Below are 22063 nucleotides of genomic sequence, written 5' to 3'. Positions count from 1 at the left end.
ATATCTGACTTTAAGTTTGGTCCATGAGACATTTCACTTTTAAGAGTATCAAGCGACATATTTCTGGAAAATCTATGGCATTAGTCTTATTAGATTTAAGTTCCGCTTTTGACCTTATTGACCACAAGTTTCTGTTGACTGTCTAGAGACTGTGGGCCTTTGTGGCACAATTTTAGAGTGGTTCCGTTCTTATATGACAAATAGATGTTTTAATGTGCGCATTGGAGATTAATTCTCATCCAGTACTTCTCTGAACTGTGGAATTCCACAGGGATCAATCCTTGTATTGTTTACCCTGTATATGCTCCTGTATATGCTCCCCCTGACTTCCATTTTCAATAAATATTAAGTTTCTTTTCATCTACATGCAGATGACACTCAGGCGTTTTTTTCCCAATAAAACAAAAAGTTTTAAATGACTAACACTTACTCCTGGCTTGCCTAGAGGAGCTTAAACTTTGTCTCTCAAGCAATTTGTTTTAAAAATTTCAAAATTCTCTGTTAAATGTCAATGCGGGATCTTTGGCCTCACATATAACCCAGTGTGCAAGAAATCTCTGTGTTATGTTTGATGAAAACTTAAAATTTGACACAAATCAGTACTGTCGTAAAATCCTGTTTTGACCACCTCCGACGAAAGTCAAGCCATTTTTTATCCCAGAGAAATTTTCAAACATTGATTCATGCCTTCATAATAACACATCTGGATTACTGTAACTATCTATTTTGATATCTTCTTTCTCTCATCTGCAGCTGGTACAAAATGCAGCTGCTAGCCTACTTTCTGGCACCCACAAGTTTGGTAACTGATTTTAGCTGCACTTCTCTGGTTACCCATTACATACAGAATTGATTTTAAAATTGTATTATTTGTTTACAAAACCATCAATATTCTTGTTCCCCAGTACCTTACAGACCTGCTCTGTCCATATACCCCCTCTCGATCATTGAAATCTAATGATATCAGTTTACTCACCCTGCCCAGAACACTCTGAATTTCAGCTAAAATATTTTCATATCTTTAAAAATATCTTCATGAACAATTCAATGACACGAGGGTATGAAATGAATATTTTTTATTTTTGTTTTCGAATGAACTAACACTTTAAGGTTAAACTCATGTAATGCCACAGTTTTAAACATGTTAAAGAAAATGTTCCTTCTTAATCAGGTATCTTTTTAACTAAAATATAGTGTTTATAACATATACATATATATATATATATATATATATATATATATATATATATATATATATATATATATATATATATATATATATATATATATATATATATACATACTATTCTCTGGTGGAACAAAATAGTTAACAGAAAGTCACACATCTGTGTGAAGCGTGTAAGGAGAACACAGACTTCCTCTGTGCTCATGCAGCACTCGGCCAAAGAGAGCATGCAGTCTCTTCTCCTTTTTCTCTCTGTCATGGCGCTCTTTTAAAGCAAGATGCCATGCTGCGAAGTGCAGAGGACAGTGAATCTATGAATACAAAACAAGCATTAAAACACAGTCGAACCACTGGTGAAAGGCATTGACCTTTATTTCTTGCTAAACCTCCCGGCCATCAATTTTTACAGTGCCAACACGCAACAAACTGCAGGCAAGCAGTGGGTTAGAATAAAGGGGAAAACATAAAACTTTAATTGAAATAACAACTAAGTCTGTACAAAGAAAACATATCTAGAAAAAAACTGTTAGTGCTAACAATAAGTGTAAGAGTAGTCTTTTGATGAATAACAAGTTAATCACTGATTAACTGAAACAATCATCAAAAGAAATTGTTATACAATAACTACAATGATCTCCTCATAATTAGAGTTATAAGAGGAATAGTTCACACAGCAATAAAAATTCAGATGTTTGTCGACGTCATGTCATTCCAAACCTGTACACGCTTTATTAGATTTTTAGCTAAACAAAATAAGGTTTACGCCAATAATTACCCCAATAAAGTACACTATTGAACTTAAGGTCCTGGACTCGGTTTGATGATTGATTATATGATTGATGGATTTCACAACCTTAACGTTTATTTTCCCAGTTACTGCTATGATTGCTCAAATAAATTGTGACTTTTTGGTGGAACACAAAAGTTGTATTTTAAATATTATTCATTAGGCTCTTCTAAATAGAAGAAGAAGAAAAATCCACCAATGTAGTCCAAAATATTTGTGCAATATATTTCCAAACTATGATGCATTTCAACAGGTTTGATGCCAAATGTTTCATAGAATTGGATTGAGACTTTTAAAGGGGTAACTGCTTGGATTACACTGCACAAGTCAAACATGGGGTTTGTAAAGTGATACAGGATTGGAACAACAAAAGGTTGAATAAACAGTTATACATTTGTGAGCTACTACTGTAAGTCAAACTACTGCTTTATATCTACACTAAAATATTTCTTTCATCAAACACCGTGTTCAAGAATTCAAAGCATCAAACTAAAAAGCAATTATTACTCAAAAAACTATTTAAAAATCTATTATTAAACAAAATATATTTTAAGGTGTCCTTGTTACACACGTAATTATGCATAATTACATGCAACTAAGCCTAGTCAGCATTCTAGTTATGTAGTTAATAATTTTCATTTTTTTAATTACAGTAATTACATTTACACTGTAATAGGCATAGGACAATAACTGTTTTTAAGGTATAATCATAGTTTGGAAAAGTCAAGATTTTAAAAATTTTTACATTTTCTGCAATACACTCAGAAATAAAGGTACGCGAGCTGTCACTGGAGTGGTACCTTCTTAAAAGGTACACATTTGTACTTAAAGGGTTCATATTGGTACCTCAAAAATATATATTACTACCTAAAAATTTTAAGAGGAACACTTTTGTACTTTTTAAGTAATAATATGTACCCTTGAGGTATTAATAAGGACACAAATTTGGTACAAATATATATTTGGTACAAATATATATTTACAAAGATATCCAAAGATGCTGTTTTAATCTGTAAAAAAAAATCTGTGTTTTTGAACAAAGCAGAAGTCAAAAATACATTTTAATTATTTTACCGTTCCGAAATATTTTCAATGTTTCTTAAAATAAAACATATTGTGTTCAAGGGGAAAAAGTTTAGTTTTTTTATCCAGATATTTAAAAAGAACACATTTAAGAGCAGTACTCACAACACCGTGATACCGTAATATTTTTATCCAAGGTTATCATACCATCAGAATCTTACACCGACCCACGCCTACACTGTAACAGGGACACCTTAAAATAAAGTGTAACCAAATAAAATGATAGAAGCTTATTTCTGCCGTGAATTAGAATAAATAAACAGTTTTTTGCAAGTTAACTTTTTCCTCTTGCAATTGTAAGTTTGTACCAGCTGAGAGAAACCGATTAATAACTCAGTGAGATAAAACCCAGAACTGGAAATGTCAGTTTTATGAGTTTATATCCCGAAACCCTTGGCTTGCAAAAAAATTTAATAAAAGATAAAAAAATTATACAATTTTGAATTGTCTGATTAATTTTAAATCTGTGACAGAAATAACCATATAACTCAAACTTCCTGCCTTAGTAAGTTTGTTTAAAATAAGAATTCTACAGAAATCAAATAGAATTAAGGTATGGCTAATAAGGCTGCTTTTTTATTTTTGTTTTCTACTGTTTGAGACAAATATCCCTGCCATGGAACACTATTAGCCATGACACCCCATGCAGCAAACACTATTAGCCCCATCTACAGGCCACAGGTCACAGAAGGGCATTTTCAAGCAGCTGAAAAGTCCAAAGAGGCTCTTTGTCACAGCGCGATATCTTCTGACGCGTAAACTGACCCCTGGCATGGGATTGTGCCGGGACTTTTCTCTAACAAAGAAGGGCTGATCCATTGTTTACTTTTTTTCCTCATTGCTTTCAAGAGACTGTGAGAAAAAAGTGCCGGGGTCACAAGAAAACAGCACAGATTGCTGTGTCTCTCTCCATGGCAACCAGATGTGAGGGATGGTCACCATGGAAACCACCCTCTCTACCATGATAGTTTTTTCATGAGTGTCTCAAAATCCTATAATATTATGGTACCCATTTTATCCTTTTTTCCCCAGAGTTAATCAAGTATTTTAAATTATGGATAGACCAAAACACTGTCTCAAATGGACTTAAAATAGTTATACACACAAATATTTGACAGAAAGTAACAAATTAAACTGTACTACGGTATCAGCTCTAAAAAAGCATCCTTGACCTAATATAGAGCACATACTGTATCAAAGATTAATAGCTGCAAGTCATGTTGGCACAGGTAAACCCCACCTTAATATCTTCAGCAGAAGCTTGTAATGGGTCATAATTATGTTTTCCTCATAACTTTTTAATGTATGGTTTAGTGATGCATTCCTGAAGAAGTAAACACACTCAGCTGGTTTATGAGGTGACTATCATTCTTGTGACAGAACAAGAATGATAAAATACACATAAAAGTGTCCTTGTTACATCAGCATAACATCCCAGATGAGCTGAAGGCAGAGCATTTGCCCTGTTGGTAATAGATGAAAAAATCTGAAAGAAAGTTTGTTTGGAGCAAAGATATAAAAAATAAATCTTTACATCCAAAGAAATATAAAACAAAATAATCAAATAAATTCCCAAAGAAAGCCAAGAAATTGTGTCGTTTTGTGGTGACAAAGATGTGAAATTCTAAAGTGCTTGAAGGTGGTGCTGTTATTGACGGTAGCAGGACACTGGACACCAGGACAGAACAGATGTTAACACCGTGGACTGATCCCTTTCCTCCCCAAATATCGTAGAACTGCAAAGTTATAGGTGGTGGACACAGTATATGTGAGCTGAAGAGAGAAAGACAGAAACACAAGATAATAAACATGAATACGAGCCAGCGACAAGTGACTATCGAGAAAAATGTGCCTTTACCCTGTGCAAATCTCAAGTCGTTGACAGTGGTTAAATGCTAATAATGTGAGTTTGAATGTCATTTTACATCACATTTATTATCATACAACTAAAAGCAGCAGCAGATAGTTCACCTTAGATCTTAAAAATAAAATAAATCGTTCTAAATTGAGCTTTAGAACTCAAAACCAACACATAGTGATTCAGCATGTACATTTATGTACCTGTTAAAGAGGTTTAATGTGTATTAATTAGATTATAAACCTAAAAATTTCATGAGTGAGTGCATATTTTGTGTATCCTAATGGCTGTATTTAAAATTCAGTCGTGTTTCATTATGTACAAACAGCTAAATTGCTCATTACTGCAAATCTCATTACGTAATATAGTTAGTACACTAGGTTTAAATGTAACCTGCTCACTTAATGTTCGAATTCGTAATATTTTTTAATATATGCTTATTAATAACCTCATGTTAAATTCTGAATCTGCATCTCATTTTGTAGACTGCTACTGGAGGTCGCATTTTGGTCATGAGTGAAGGCTTTGAGAGCCTTTCTGAATGATTGAATGACAAACGTTGTTTACATCAAGGCAACCTGGGTGCTGAAATATAATTGGCCAAACTGGCAGTGGTCGGTTTAAAAGAACCAAAACAAAGACAGCGTTCCAGCATGGAACACCCATTTTCAAAGCAGAGTATCAGACTTCAGCATTGTTTTTCAGATAAACCAGAATGTTCATTTGGCAAATATCTGCAAACATATTAAGGTATTTCTTGTGCTTTTGAAAAGACAAAAACTTACGTAAAGCACCTTTAACTCAACATTGGGTTTATAATTGACCCAGTGTTGAGTTAATGATTCAATTAAATGTATATTACTTTTTAACCCAACGTTTGGGTTTGTCCATATTTGGCAACAGGTGGAACATCTGAGCAGTGCATGATTATCAAACAAATGGCAGACTAAGGGGCCGTTCACACTGAACGCGCTTTTTGCGTTGAGACGCCTTTTTTGAATGATTTACTAACACCCGCGAGCATTTTGCACACTGCTTTTGCGCCCTGTGCGCCTCGCGTTATAACTGCCTGCTGCACCTCGCGTTTTTGCCCTTGCGCGCCATGCTCTCGCAGTTGAAAAAAGTCAACTTTGAGAGGAAAAAGCATGTAACGTCAGTTGCATCTTTAGATTCTTCAATCAATTGAAAGCAGAGGCAGGGTTTCTGTTGAGGTCCCTGCAGTGTCTGTGTTGTCAAGACAAAAACAGAGACTTTTGAAGATGGAGGAGAGACTAGTGGTTGCTGTTTTGAGTTATCTGGAGCTGTATGACTTTACAAATCTTGAATATAACAATATTATTAAATATTTAAATTATAGTAATATCAACAGCAACACTTGTGCACAATACTCAGCTCATTCAGTCATTGCCTAGCGAAGTAAAAAAGCGCACCATGATTCTTTTTTCTTGTCAATAAAAAGGCAGTCCAGTGCGATTAGCAGTTTTGAAACCTAAATGCGCATTCGGTGTGATCAGCCTCTTATTCTGACCAGACACAAGATAAATTTTATGTAAATATATTTTTAGCTCTGAGAAATATAATTTAATTAATTATTTAATTAACAAACACAGCTTAAGAGCATCAGCTCTGCTTATTTGCCACTATGCTAATTTGTGCTGCGGTTATTGGTCGATACGTACATAAAGGCCGTTTCACACCTCACAGACAAGTTATTATTCATTCATTCATTTTCCTTTCAGCTTAGTCCAGAATATGATTTATGCATCAGATGCCCTTCAAGCTGCAACCCATTAATGGAAAACACCCAAACACACTAAATCACACACATACACTATCGCCAATTTACCCAATTCACCTACAGCACGTCTTTGGAACTGTGAGGGAAATTGGAGCACCTGGAGGAAACCCACGCCAACACGAGAAGAACACACTGAAATTCCACACTGAAATGCCAACTGACCCAGCCAAGGCTCGAACCTGCACTACTCACTGTGTCATACAAGGTGTTATAGTATTAGTTTTCATTTGAACACTATTATTACAATTTGATTGAAATGCAATTTATGAATGGTTTTGTTAGCTTAAGTTTTTTTTTTTTTTTTTGGACACATTTCTATTTAGTTTTTATATATTTATTTTACCTTTATCAATTATAAATTACTAAACTTAACATAACTAGTACATTTTGACTAGCAAAGTTTGGTTATAAAATACAATTATAAAGAATTCAGACAGATTTTCCTATAAGAGATATTACGCAGTTAAACATGCAGAGCTTATATTTTTGGGCTGATGTGTTTGGCTCTAGAAGTGCATCCACAGGTGTTTCTCTGAACAGCTGTAAGTCAGATGTTTTGTCACAGAATCAAAGCTTTTTAATTCTTGTAATTTTTGCTAATTAAATACTATACACTGTCCATGCAAGATACACAGGGCCTGCAAGTTACGAAAGCCCCTCTCACTCCAACTCCAAAAACCATCCTCCTTTATGTGAGTGTTTTTTTAATCCTAAGAGGGATAATTTATTCAATATATACTTATTGCTTGTGGCTATTGTAGGAGCAGTGTAAACTTAAAAGTAGTTTATCACAACTAAAGCCAACTGCCATCTTGTTTGTTGGTGTTTGTTTGTAATCTATTTATATATTTTTTTCAAATAAAACTTAATCATTATGGTGGCTTGAGAAAGCCAACATACTGTTATACTACATACAGTTCTTCTTCTTCTTCTGAGACTAATTTCTATATGCACTCCTCTTAGACCTTTCATACTACAACCACCAAACTAGCACCAAACCCCCAAACTGGTCAGACTATATCTTTGCTATATCTTTTCCAACTGATCCGACTAAAGGTTTTTCGAAAACTTACCCGAAAAATTCAGGAAATTCCCATTGACTTAACATTGGACCGAATTTCGTGACCTCATAACTTTGCGCCGGACTGTCAGACAAACTTAAGCTTAGGCTAATTAACTCAGACTACCAATCTGCCAATGACTGGTGATTTTTCAACTACTTACCACACCCTAGCAACTACAGCACACTAACTGTCCCATAGACTTTCATTATAAAAAAAACTGGCCATTAATGTTGAACATACTACCAACATACCAATTCATACTAGAAACATACATTCTCATACTAGCAATATGCTAATTCATACTATAAACATACTAGCCCCTGCTGAAAAATCCAGCTTAAACCAGCTTAGGCTGGTTGGCTGGTTTTAGCTGGTCGACCAGACTGGTTTTAGAGGGGTTTTGGCCACTTCCAGGCTGGTTTCCAGCCATTTCCAGCCTGGTCTTAGCTGGTTAGGCTGGGAGATGACCAGCTAAAACCAGCTTGACCTGCCTAGCAGGCTGGGAGCCCAGCCAAAACCAGCTATGTCAAGCTTAAACCAGGCTGGTCAAGCTGGTTTTAGCTGGTCATTTTCCAGCCTGACCAGCTAAGACCAGGCTGGAAATGGCTGGAAACCAGCCTGGAAGTGGCCAAAACCCCTCTAAAACCAGCCTGGTCGACCAGCTAAAACCAGCCTAGGCTGGTTTAAGCTGGATTTTTTAGCAGGGGCAACATGCTAATTCATACTACATTCATGCTAACATGCTAGTTTCTACTAAAAACAAGCTAGCAACATGCTAATTCATACTAGAACCATGCTAACAGCATACTAATTTATGATAGAAACATGCTAGCATAATGCTAATTTATAGTAGTAGAAATATGCTAATTTATATTATCAACTGCCTTGAAACCAATCAGAACACCTTAGCAACTACCAAGGAACATCTTAGCATCCACCTTGCAACACCTTAGCACAGCCTAGCGACGACTCAGAACACCTTAGCAACCACTTAGCAACACCGCAGTAACTATTCAGAACATTCTAGCAACCATCCATCAACACCTTAGCAACTGCCTAGCAATGCTTTAGCAACCACCTAGCAACACCTTAGCAACTGCCTAGCAACACCTTAGCAACCACCTAGCAACACCTTAGCAACCACCTAGCAGTATCAGCAACCGCCAAGCAATCCTTAGCAACTGCCTAGCAACATCTTAACAACTGCCTAGCAACATCTTAGCAACCACCTTGTAACACCTTAGCAACCATCTAGCAACACCTTAGCGACCACCTAGTCAATCACCTAGCAATGCCTTAGCAACCACCTAGCAATGACATAGAACACATTAGCAACCACATAGCAACAATTTATAACACCTTAACTGCATCTCGTTTAATGTTTATCATAATTTTTTTTTCAAATTTATTTTGTGTTGTCACTAGTAACTTTATGTACCCTGGAAGCTTCTGTAGCCAAAACAAATTCCTTGTGTGTGTGAAGCACACTTGGCAATAAAACTGATTCTGATTCATAACAACAACCTAGCAACACCTAAGTAACCGACTAGAACACCCTAGCAACCACCTAGTAATGCCTTATCAACCACCTAGAACACCCTAGCAGATGCCAAGCAACTATCTAGCAACGCCTTAGCAACCACCTAGAAGCAATGAGAACACCTTAGAAACCACCTACAAATGCCCTTGCAACCACCTAGAACACTCTAACAACCACAAAGGAACCAATGAGAACACCTTAGAAACCGCCTAACAATGCCCTAGGAACCACCTAGAACACCCTAGCAACCGCCTGGCAACACCTTAGTAACCACTTAGAACACCCTTGCAATTCCTTAGCAAGAGACATGCCAATCCATACTAATAAACATGCTAACATACAGTATATGTAGTTATTTATATGCCAACTGTTTTAAATGTCTTAAAAACTACTTCAATTATTTAAACTTTAAAACTGCTTCAAACTTTCAGACTATAGGCTCTCAAGCCACCATAAAGTTTGTGTATGAACTTTGCTTTTTTAGCTTTGAATAATGTTCCACAACTGTAAAATGCAGCATCAGCTCAAACCTCAGAAGACACCTCAGAAGTCACATGTGCGATCATGACATTCTCACAGTGCTGAAAACTCCCCCAAACATAAAACACAGTCAGTCCTCACATTAATCCGAGTCATTTGTAACCACAAATGAGAACAATGCGTTTCAGCCAACTCCTTAATAAATGCAGAATTCTTTGACACCTACAGGAATGTCGTCACCAGAACACACTGAGATCGTGTTGTTCTGCAAACTCACCAGAGCCAAGACCGTCATTCCTGCTCCAGCGAAGGCAGCGATGTAGAGATTGTAGGTCAGAGAAAACTGAAAAACAAGACAGAGAAGTGACGTCCTCAACTCTCGATGCTCAGCGGGAGTGTTTGATCTTAGCTTTGGACTTGACAACACTTTGAGGAGGGGTTTCTGAGGAATTATGGGAAGACACTGAATCACACATCGCCCTAGGCCACGTCTTACCTCTCTTGTCTTGCACACATTTGACAGGGTCATTCCACAAGCTTTTCCGGGAATTGCAGTCCATGGAAGTAAACCTTAGTGAGAGACAGACATGCAATGCTGTGTAAGGGCATTTAAAACCATACAGGGGCAACAATGTTTTATTGAGATTTGTGTCAGCACAAATGAAACAGCACTGAGCATATACTGGCCACAGCATTTCAATGGCAAAGTATTTTTGAAACTTTTGTTTAGTTTCTATAACATTTAAATATTAAATATTTTGTTTGAATAATGAAACCTTTTATTTAATTTTTTCAAATGATACAATATTTTGCAAAATTTTCATACCAAAGATAATATATACATACAGTAAACAGTCTTATGCAAATGTTTGCCCACCCCTGATCATTTTCATAATTGCAAGCCGTAGCCTGCTGGCTTTTCAAATCAGCAATTTTGTGCGGATATATTTTAAACCCTAGCGAAAAAGCAACATTTCGAACAGTTTGGCAATATTTATTTAATAAACAGATGCAATGCAATTTCAGTCTTAACAAAAACAGACAGATGCAAAAATTTGGGCACCCCAACAGAATAATGACATCAATCTTTTGTACAGCCACCTTTTGCAGGTCAGAGTTCACCAAGCTTGAACTTTGCAACGCAGCAAACTGCGAAACTTGTTGCATGAGCTTTCGTTTTTAATCTGACGCATTTGCTTGTGTTTGATTAGAAGTCTATGGGGAGAAAAGTATAGTGTGACCACAGCTTTAGTCTAGTTTTGGCCGTGTGATGCTGCGGTCACATTAGAGTTTGTGTGTGCAAAATTTTGTCGTATGGCGCTGCAACAAGGGGTGGGATTAAACAAGATGATTAGACCTAAAAAAGTCCATATTTTACATGTCTGTCCAGAGAGGTCATGTTTTGATCTTCTATTGGTCTCACGCAATCATGTGATGCGATTTCACAGGTCCACCAAGCTTAAATTTTACAATGCAGCGAACTGCGAAACTTGTGGCAAATAAATTAATTTACGCGTGTATGAATGCAAGTCTATAGGGAGAAAAATCCAGTGTGACTGTGGCTTCACTGAGTCACTCAAATCAATTTTGTGTAGTGATCATATCAGCATTAGGTGACAACAGGTTTTGAAACCCACACAAACCTTTGCACAGCCTATTTATCAGTCTCAATTTAATTTCACACATCTCAATACTGCTACACTATGTATTTCTGTCTGAAAAACATGACATCTAGCTTTCAAATAGCTTTCCAAATTTTTGCATAAGACTGTAATATTTATTTATATAATAATGTAATATTTATTTGACTGTAATATTTATTTTGCATTCTGAGACTGAATCCAAAAAATAAAAAAATAAAAATAACAAAACAGAGTCACTGATATGTTATTGTGTTAAAAAGTATTAATTAACTTTTCCAGTCATTTATAATGAGCTTAAGTTCATTGAGAAAAATAAACTAAAAAAGTGTGTAAACAATTGTAAGACCACAGGCGATCACCATATTATTTTCATTCACCACATTGCTTTATGAAAATACTAAATTACAAAAAAGTCTTTCAAAGACGTGGCCTTCCATTTGAGAAACCCCATCTGACTTTCTTGGCAAATGCGCAAAAATAGAATCTCGTATAGCAAACGTCCTTGTGTTAAATTATGCAAACTGATATGACACATTTCAGATTGCAACAATATGTGAAACCAAGCTTGCAGAGCTATAATTGTTTGTATTCATGTATTTCTTTCCTGAGGATATCTGAACATCAGGGCACTTTACAAAACATCAACAGGACTTTAATCATGATTACCAGTCTGTGTTATCAAACCTCTAAGCTGTTGAAAGGTAGAACAGATATGAAGATTGTAATGCAGGGTGGGTCATTACCGTACTGTCTGGCATCAATGCACAGCTGGTTGATGCTGGAGGGCGTTTCAGAAAGGAAATTGATAGTTTGACAGGTTTTGGCCATGTTGTAGAAAAAATATACAGGAAATGCAGAGAGGGAGAACACCAGCAACCAGACTACAACCAGGAAGTATGTGATCACAATGAACTGTGGAAGGAATATATACACATGTATTAATATAAATAGAACTATTTTAATAAATTCACACACACAGCTTTGTTTGCAATTAAAATACAACTTTTATACAGCTGTTTTTGTGGGAATTGCTATAGGCTCCTACTATATTATTATTAATCAAATAAAACAAAATATATTATACACATACACAGCAGGTAAAAATAAGCATTGAACATGTGACCATTTTTTTCACACTGTAAAAATGTTATGGCAAAAAATTATGGCTACAAATGTTTTTAAGTTACTTTAACTGATTTCAGTAAGCTCCTTTTTAAACTACACTTTTGAAGTTATGCAATGTTTTACTTTTTAATCAGTTTGATTGATATCATTTGAAATAAAATCTCTTATAACAAATGTCCTTGTGTTAAATTATGCAAACTGATTTGACACGTTTTAGAATGCAACAATATGTGGAATGAAGCTTGCAGATCTATAATTGTTTGTATTCATATATTACTTACCTGAGGATATCTAGTTGATATGACTAGAAACGTTTGTTTGATTTAACAAAAAAAAAAAAAAAAACATTTAAGGCACCAAGATTTATTTTTACAGTGCAGAAACATTTCTAAAAGTGCTGTTGACATCAGTTACAACTAAAGTAATCTTAAGAAAACAAAACTAATTAGTTTAGAAATTAAATTGCTGGAAGGGCATCCGCTGCGTAAAAACGTGCTGTTTTGTTGGCGGTTCATTCCACTGTGGCGACCCAGGATTAATAAAGAGGCTAAGCCGAAAAGAAAATGAATGAATGAATGAATGAATAAATAATTGAATGAAAAAAAATATAACACTGGAAAAAAGTATTGAACACATGAAGAAAGGGAAATCTAAAAAAGACATGGAAAGCCCAGACAGCTGAAATCTCTCAGTATTTAGAAAGCAAACCCCTTGTTAGTGAAAATTAATATTAGCTGCTTCTGTCCTAACACATACGTTACCTACATTGTTGCAGATGAAATAATGGTGGACATTTCAACAAGACAAGAAAATAAAAAGAAAAAAGAAAACAATGCTGCTAGAATGGCCCAGCCAATCACCCAACTTAAATCTAACAGAGAATAAACAAAAGTATTAGAGTTGATAGATGAGACCAACAGAAACATTAACAATTTAGACTCTATGGGGGAAAAACAATCATCAAAATAATGTATGCTAGTCCATTCTCCATATAAGACGCTCTTTAAGCTTTTATACAAAGTATTAAAAACATTTCAGAAGTCCAGTTACACACAACAAAGTTTTTAGATCTTTTGTTTTGTTTAGTTTAATTTGTATGTTTGGATTGTTTGAGTTTTTACAAAAATCTGAATCAATTTCATGTCAACGGCTCCTTTAGAAGTATATTTACGAGGAAAATTCTTGACATGTACAATACTTATTTTACCTGCTGTGTATATATAGTATCCCCCCTCGGACTGCTATAGAAGGTCCCCAGGTTTTTAGAAATGTCAGCTTTTACTCTACACATTTACTCCGAGGACACATATAAACACAATATAAACAAGAAAACCCACACAAACACAAATAAAAAGTATTAAAACACTAATACAAGAAACATGTATTACTGTTTTAAAAAGGGCTGCACATTATTGGAAAGATCTGACACAGCAATATTTTATTTATCTGCAATACATATTGCAATATGGATATAATATCACCAGACGATATAAACAGCTCTATTTGGAAAGATTTCATTCATTTAGATAGCTTGGAATGAAGTCTTTTACTTTGCATTGCATTTGCATAAATCATAATAAATTACAAGCACATATCAACAGAGCAAAGTGAAATAAACAGTGCTTTATGGTTTTCTGGAAACTCCAACAGTATTCAGGTAAAGAAATTGAACAATCAAACATAAATATAATTTAATCATTGTATAAATTATTTGAAAAAAATTATATATTTAAATTTTTGATAAACAATCCAATCCTGCGATGTGACTATTGTGAATATACATGATATCAAATAATATATTGTGCAGCACAAGTTTTTAATATATATATATATATTCAAGCAGTTAAAAGTCTTCTAATCACAACTTCGGAAAAGTAGTGTAGGCCTCTCAGACGAATAAATTTTGCTTTCATCTCCTGTCTCCTTTCATTTTCATCTATGTAGTTGAATGTTTGTAAGTCATGCGTCTGTAGCATTGAATGCTCTGTGAAATGTCTTGAAATATATGGATTCGAAACTATTTCCTTATACTTGGGTGCAGTATTGAGAAAACATGCTATGCTATTTACATGCTATTTGTGGTAAGTAAGTAATGCGTTACGTTACTTTTCAGCGATTTTTTGTCACTTTGTTTCATTACATCATCTCTTTCAGGATATTCTTCTTTTTTTAGAGGAGCATAGCATAACAATGCACTTTATAACACATTAATTTACCTTTTTTTTCTTCAGCGGATTCAAAATAACGAGAATACTTCTATTCCTAAAATCTAAGGCTCTGGTTTGCCATCTTCATTTCTGTCTGTTTTCGTGGAGAGCAAATTCTCAGTGAGTGCATGATTCAACATGACTAATTTTAATTCAGCTATTTATTTTGTAAAAGTGAATTACAGTAATTCAACTATAAGGCAACTCAAATATTATTACTAACTTTGCTCGTAATTTAGAAAAATATTATTATTACCTAACTGGCGTTACTTGCAATGCATTACCCTCAACACTGCTTGGGTGAATTACTATTAAAACCTGTTTAAACAAAGTATTGTCTTGCTGTTCTTTTTTATTAGTAGCAACATTTTGAAAAGATTCCAATTTAACCCACATTGTAGCTCACTCACCGTTGTACTGAGACAGCGACCACAAACTGTACTTCGAAATTCTCCGAGTGATTGCCGAACTGCACTTGTGGTGTAAAAGCCTTCAGCCAGCAGGACTATACAGTATAAGAAAAAGAAGGAGGCCAGGCCGTAGATAATGTACTGGAAATACTCAATACTATAAAAGAGAGAAAGACAGGACTGCGTTACAAATATATTTGAGCGCTTCAAACAAAACATAATCTACTTCTATTGCTACACTTTTGACAACAACAAAGCTTTAATGAAAACTCTGATTTATAAAATAAAATAGACATGCATTTCACAAAGTTGCACCTACAGGTACACTAGGGTGTAGTAGTCTTGATTGTCACGGGCAAAGTATGTTTCAATGAGTCTTTCGCTCTCTGTAAGGGCCTGATGCCCACATCCACAGAAAAGAGCAATGCCAGAAAAACACAGTAGAGTGGCCGCCAGCGAGACATAGGGTACTCCTCCCAGACAGCGCATACAGCATTCATAACAACCTGGGATTCAAAACAAAAGCAAATAAAATGTTAGTTTCTGAAGATTTATCACAAGGGTCACCAATCTTGGTTCTAGAGGGTTAGTGTCCCTCAGAGATTAGCTCCAGCATTAGCCTCAACACATCTGCCTGGAAGCTACAAGTATACCTAAGACCTTGATTAGCTTCAAGTGTGTTTGACTAGGGTTGGTGTCAAACTCTGCAGGACTCCGGACCTCCAGGAACAAGCTTGTTGATCCTTGATTTATTATATCAAACATTCAGATAATCCCTATAATATCCTGCTACACAATATCCATCTGTTTTAATGAGGAATTATGTAATCTAAGACATGTAAATTATTGAGTGCTGCAAGCATTTGTATAAGGCCCTATGCTGTTTACATTATACAAGCTGATTATACTTTCATTAGATAATAAATATTATTAAAACACACAGGATTTGTTTTCACTGGTGCTATTGTGAAATTTACAAGTTATTCAATGTAAGTAAATGCAAGTGTTTGAATTATTTAATAGTGCTTTTATACTATTTTAAACCATAAAACTTTAACTATACTAAAAAATCTGTTTTCAGTTAGTAATAAAGCAAAGATTGGTGTTTGCACAGCTTACATTTACTCTTGTGCAAACCTCTTAGTAATAAAAATTAAAATAATTGTTTGAACAGACAATAAAAAACCCAAACCATCCAACTTAAACCATTGGTCTTAAACTCAAATCCTGAAGGGCCACATTTCTGCACAGTTTTGCTCCAACCCTAATCAAACATAGCTAATACAAATAATAGAGTGTTCAAAAACGTCTTAAACACCTTGATTAGTTGGATCAGCAGAGTTGGATTAGGGTTGGAGCAAAACTGTGCAGAGCTGCGGCCCTCAAGGAATCGAGTTTAAGAACCAGATTTTAACAGAAAAGTAAAAATTATGAAGAATTCAGGCAAACTAGTTTATAATACAGATAATGTATGTATGCATGTAGTTAAACATGCTTGGTTTATTTATTTATTTATTTTTGGCAGATAGAGATATACTGTAGATAGAACAGACAGTTTATATTTAAGTTATTTGTATATAATCATACACTTGACTGTTAAAAGTGCCATCTACACATTTCCACATATTTCTTGAAACTGCCGCAGGTCAGATTTTCCCCTATAAAATAAGCGCTTCTGAAGGATTTAAGAAGGATAATTATTTTTGATAATTATTATTATATTTCAGTTACTGTTGTTTAGTTTTTTACTTTTAGTTTTTCATTAATTGAGAATATTTACTTTTATTTTGACCAGTTAGTTTGACCAGATTAAATATTTTTGACCAGTATGCTTTTAGTTGTGTTTACTTAACTAAACTTGCTTACTGGATGTTTGTCCTACATTTTCAATAAACAAGCTACAGTTTCTAAATCTCTGATTTAAAGGGATAGTTCACATACACAAAATGGAAATTTACTCACTTTCAAGTGAATCCAAGCCTTTGAACACACACACAAAAAAAGATATTTTGAAGACTTCCATAGTAGGAAAAATAAATGCTATGGAAGTCAACACTAACAGATTTCCAATGTTTTTTTTTTTTTTTTTTTTTTAATATTTGTGTTTATCACAAGAAAGGAGCTCTTAAATGTTTGAAACGAGTGAAGGGTAAATTATGACAGAGGTTATTATAAGAAGTGTATACACAGTTGTGTAGCAAAAATCTTTGACTATAACTTCTAATAGTTCTAATAATTTCTATTAATAAAAAATATTAATAACATATATTTATTATCCACAAACAAAAACTTAATAAACCCTTTTCCTCATTTGCTCATTTCTTAATTGAAACGGATTCTATGCTATCTATTTATCTATTCTGGCTTCCATAGGAGGAAAAAAAAACTATGGACTAATAATACTATGGAAGATTACACTTACAGATTTCCAACATTTTTCAAAATATCTTTGTTTAGTTTAAGAAAGAATCTGATAAATGTTTAAAACAAGTGAAGGGTAAATTATGACAGAATTTTTAAACTTTGGATGAGCTATCGCTTTAAGTGCCCTAAATCTTTAATTAAAAAGCATAAACGTAAAATGCATCACGTTATAATCCTCAACACTTTTTTAAGGTACAAAACTACAGATAATACAAAATAGTTTAAAATGCCAAGATTTCACACAACTCATGAGCTTATTTTCCAGATAGGCCTACATCAAATGGAATCAGATCAAATGCATATGATTATCTCTGCCTGAAAAAAATATGAACAGCAGTTACACTAATCCTTCCCCTTCTGGTTTCCTGTTAACACAGATTTCACTAGCTTCGCTAAATACATCAAGTACTGATTCTAAGATACAGGGTTAGTGTCTGCTAAGATAAGCATCTATATTAGAACTCTGAGTTATTGATTTTTTTTAACAAACCACCCAACTCTAAGAAAAAAAATCTAAGAATTCAACTTGGATTGCAAGCACTCCTTTAAAGAGGACATATTATACAAAATGCACTTTTATACAGGGTTTACACACAGTTTTGTAACAAAAATCTTTGAATATAACCAGCTTCTAATGCAATTTTTTATTTAAATTTTTTTTTATAATCAAACATGATAAAAACAGTCTGCAGAAACACTTTGATTGACATTCTTCGTTTGTTCATGTCATGGGAAAAAAACCCTGCCCATTAGTAGAACATTAGTCTTGTTTTTCGATCTGCTACTATGCTGACACACAGGCATTTGCAGCTTCACCCTCTTTTCACAATCTCAATTGAATTTAAAACGACAGTCTTCAAGATGGCTCAAAATTAAGATCAAATTATAAAACATTATTTGTGGGGCATTTTAAGCTGAAACCTCTTTAAATGGATAGTTCACCTAAAAATTTAAATTCTACTCACCCTTAAGCTCTTCCAAACATTATGAGTTTCCTTATTTTGTTGAACACAAAAAACAATATTTTGAAGACTCCATTGACTTCCATAGCATGAAAAACAAATACCATAGAAGTCAGTGGTTGTCAGCTTTCTTCAAAATATCTGCTTTTGTGTCCAACTGATGAAAGAAAGTCAAACATATTTGAGACAAGTAAAGAGTGAGTAAATGATGACAGAATTTGAATTTTTTGAGTAAACTATCCCTAAACCACTCACAACACCTTAGCATTATGATGGTGTGTTTTGCAGAGGCAAACTGAGCTTAGATTTTTATCAGAATCCATCAGATCTATTATTTATACTACTGTGCTGAATTTCTTCTTAAAATAGAAGCCTGTTTTTACACTAAGAACCAGTTTCAGAAACACTAATAAGTACACCATTTTTCCCACATTATAGCAGTGTTTATTGACATCCAAAACCACATAACAAGCTCATACTGTTTTAGAGATCTATTCACAATCCAAATCTGAAAGATTTCAACCTTCCATTAAAACAAAGCAGCAGCTGCAGCAAAGAGTGTGAGCCTGGGTGGATCAGTGTAAGTGGGCATTCTTCATCCAACCATATCATGTGCTCCTGTGGGGGTAGGCGACGGAGCTGGTCTGTACCACGGCATTAAGAGTGTGAGAAAATAAGAAAGACTAAGCGCCAGAGTATCTCTTTTTGTGGCTGCACTGACAATAGCTTTTGTCTCGATGCCACACAAGGGCCAGCAATGACAAGCAAACAAAGAGCCGGTGCCACCTCGGCCCCCTGCAGACTGACTGAAATGAGTATAGGGGAAAGATCCATAGTAAATAAAGATGGGGGAAGAATTGAGATTGAGTTGGGGGTGATGGTGCACACGAGCATTAGCAGAACGCTGATCCCACAAAGGGTCAAGCATTTATTTTTGGTTTGATTCATTTTAGGTGTTATTTTTTATTATATGTTGCAACTTGTTTATATTTTGTTTCAGCAGTACTATAGTTAAGTGGCCAGTAATTTGAGTAATGTCACACATTTGATTGCTTAAAAATTCACCAACTTTCAATAGGTTGTTAAACAAAAACTCAAACAAAGCTTAAATAAATGTTGTTCTTGAACTTTCTATTTTATAATTTTTCACAAAAAGTGTAAGCTGTTTAACTGTTTACAATATTGATAATAAGAAATTATACTTCTTGAGCAACAAAGCAACATAGTAAAATCATTTTAATCAACTTTAGACTTTAGATTAATGACTGCTGAAAATAACTGTTTTAAAGTGCAATAATATTTCACATATTACTTTTTAGGAACAAATAATTACACTGATGGTGAAAACAAACTTCTTTGAAAAATATTTTCTAATCTTTTAGACAACAACCTTTTAAAAGATATTGCAAATAACTCAAACACAAAAGGAGTAAGAATTGGTTAAACTACATGAATGATATCAAATAGTATGTAAAATGTTAGTGGATCAGCTTTAGTCAATGTGATCTACACCTGTGATTACTCTGCATGGACACCTGTTTGACGGGAAGTGACTACACTGAACAGATTAAGATGTTGCTCTAAAAATAATAAAAAAGGAAAGTTACATTTCCTTTGAGAAAAACCCTTGCTGCATTTCCATTCACATGATATTTAGACTCTATTGCAGGGATATTCAGAATCTTTAAAACATACATACAATATATATACACCAATTTAATCAGTACATCTTTCTAGACACACATGCTGCTTTCTTTAGCACAAATGTATCGAGATACATGAGAAAGAAAACATTTTTCAAATGACATAAACAGTTTAAAACAGTTAAACTGCTGTACTCACCCATATCTGTAGGCAGCAGTGCAGTGGTGTGCTGTGCTTCAGTATGTGTCTCCTACACAGTGAACACAGCTGAAGACAAACTCAAAGGCCAACCTTAAGAAACAATGTGTCTTTTCAATGGACTGCATGAATGGCTCAGAGTTCAAGGAGCCAAGTGATAGGGTCATGGTTCTAAAAACAAAGCAGTGTTGCCATATAGTATGTGTGTGACTGATCAGCATATTTTTATAAAGTATAGGCCACTTGTAAACAAAATAAAATTAAGCTCACTCCATGATCAACTCAAAAATTATTTCATCACTATGATTACTATTTGTTAACCCACATTTCAGGAAACACACCACTACATTATTTGTTAGCAAAATAGTCATATAACTGTTGCAAACAAGATAAATGCTGGTAAATGCTAAGCTAAAATATTGTTCAATGTGGATTCAAACAACATGCTTCCCATTGCTGACCTCTAGTGTTCGTCCTTCTAGTGCTTGTAATGCTATGGTGTTTCGTGTTAGCAGGTTTGGTTGATCTTGAAAGAAAATTGTAACAACCCCATATGAGAAGTTTTTTTGGATGGAAATATATGATCAGATTCAATGGAAAAATATATGTTTAATATATAATAACTAACTAGATTTGAGAAATTTAATTTAAACTGCTACAAAGATTTTACCCAGCCAAGACATTTAAAAAAAATAATAAGTGGGATATAGATACATGCTGCTCTTTCTGTAATATACCTAATGAAACTGCTGATTATATTTTTTGGAATTGCGCTCATACACAATGATTTTGGATTTAACTTTCTTTGGTTATTTATCGCAAAATACTACAGGGATTCTAGTTATCTTTTAAGGATATCCTGTTGGGTTATTTCTATACTCCAGATGATAAAAGTACGGAATATTTCATTATTAACCTCCTTTTAATTCTTGCAAAATTCCATATACAGTGCTGTAAATTCTCTCAATGTATACCTTGTTTTATGGTTTCTGAAAAGGAATTTTACTAGTACATTAAAACTATTCTTCCTCTAAAAATCTTAAAGCTATTAGAACGTTGACTTATTTTCTTTTTTTAATTTACTTAACACACGATTTTATATTATTTTTTCTCTTTGTTTTTAGTTTTTTTCTCTTTTTTCTCTTATTTGATGCCTTCTCAGTATAACTCATGTACAATCTACGTAACAAATTTGTATGATGTTGTTATTGTTACCCTGACATATATATAAAAGAGATTTAGCAAATTAATGTTAGCCTACAGAAAACTACAGAGAGCAGCAATGGATATGTTCTGTTTGTTTTCTGACATGGTTTTGTTTTGGCTTCTATTTTTTTTACATGTAGCTCACTACAGTATTTTAAAAAGTATCTTAAAGTGAACATAAAAATTTTTTGCACAGTAATATTTTAGCAGCAGCAGCAGCTTGCACATGCACACACACACACACACACACACACACACACACACATGTGCATGCGTGCATGTGTGCATGTGTGTGTGTGTTTTGGTGCATTTAAACAAATAACATCATATAGGCAAGACAACTTAGGTAAGGCAAGTTGATTTATACAAAATGGTAATTCGAGTGCTTTACATAAACAAGAATAAATGAAGCATAAAGGATATAAAAAACAATCAAATTAAAGTTTGA

At 34.3% G+C, this 22063-nt stretch overlaps 1 protein-coding gene across 1 annotated transcript; it reads right to left on the bottom strand.

Annotated features, from left to right (window-relative positions):
- Positions 1 to 1061: 1061 nt before the first annotated feature.
- On the bottom strand, positions 1062 to 20454 carry plp1a (proteolipid protein 1a). The gene is given in 7 exon segments (NM_175576.2): positions 1062 to 4829; positions 10074 to 10139; positions 10293 to 10366; positions 12183 to 12351; positions 15182 to 15338; positions 15501 to 15687; positions 20410 to 20454. Coding segments are annotated over 7 exon segments (738 nt in total). The 5' UTR covers positions 20414 to 20454; the 3' UTR covers positions 1062 to 4748.
- Between the last annotated feature and the right edge of the window lie 1609 nt (positions 20455 to 22063).

The sequence above is a fragment of the Danio rerio genome, chromosome 14, assembly GCF_052040795.2.
Source record: "Danio rerio strain M-AB ecotype USA chromosome 14, GRCz13ab, whole genome shotgun sequence".
In the NCBI taxonomy this organism is placed as follows: domain Eukaryota; kingdom Metazoa; phylum Chordata; class Actinopteri; order Cypriniformes; family Danionidae; genus Danio; species Danio rerio.
This window is presented reverse-complemented; position numbering and strand designations above follow the sequence as displayed.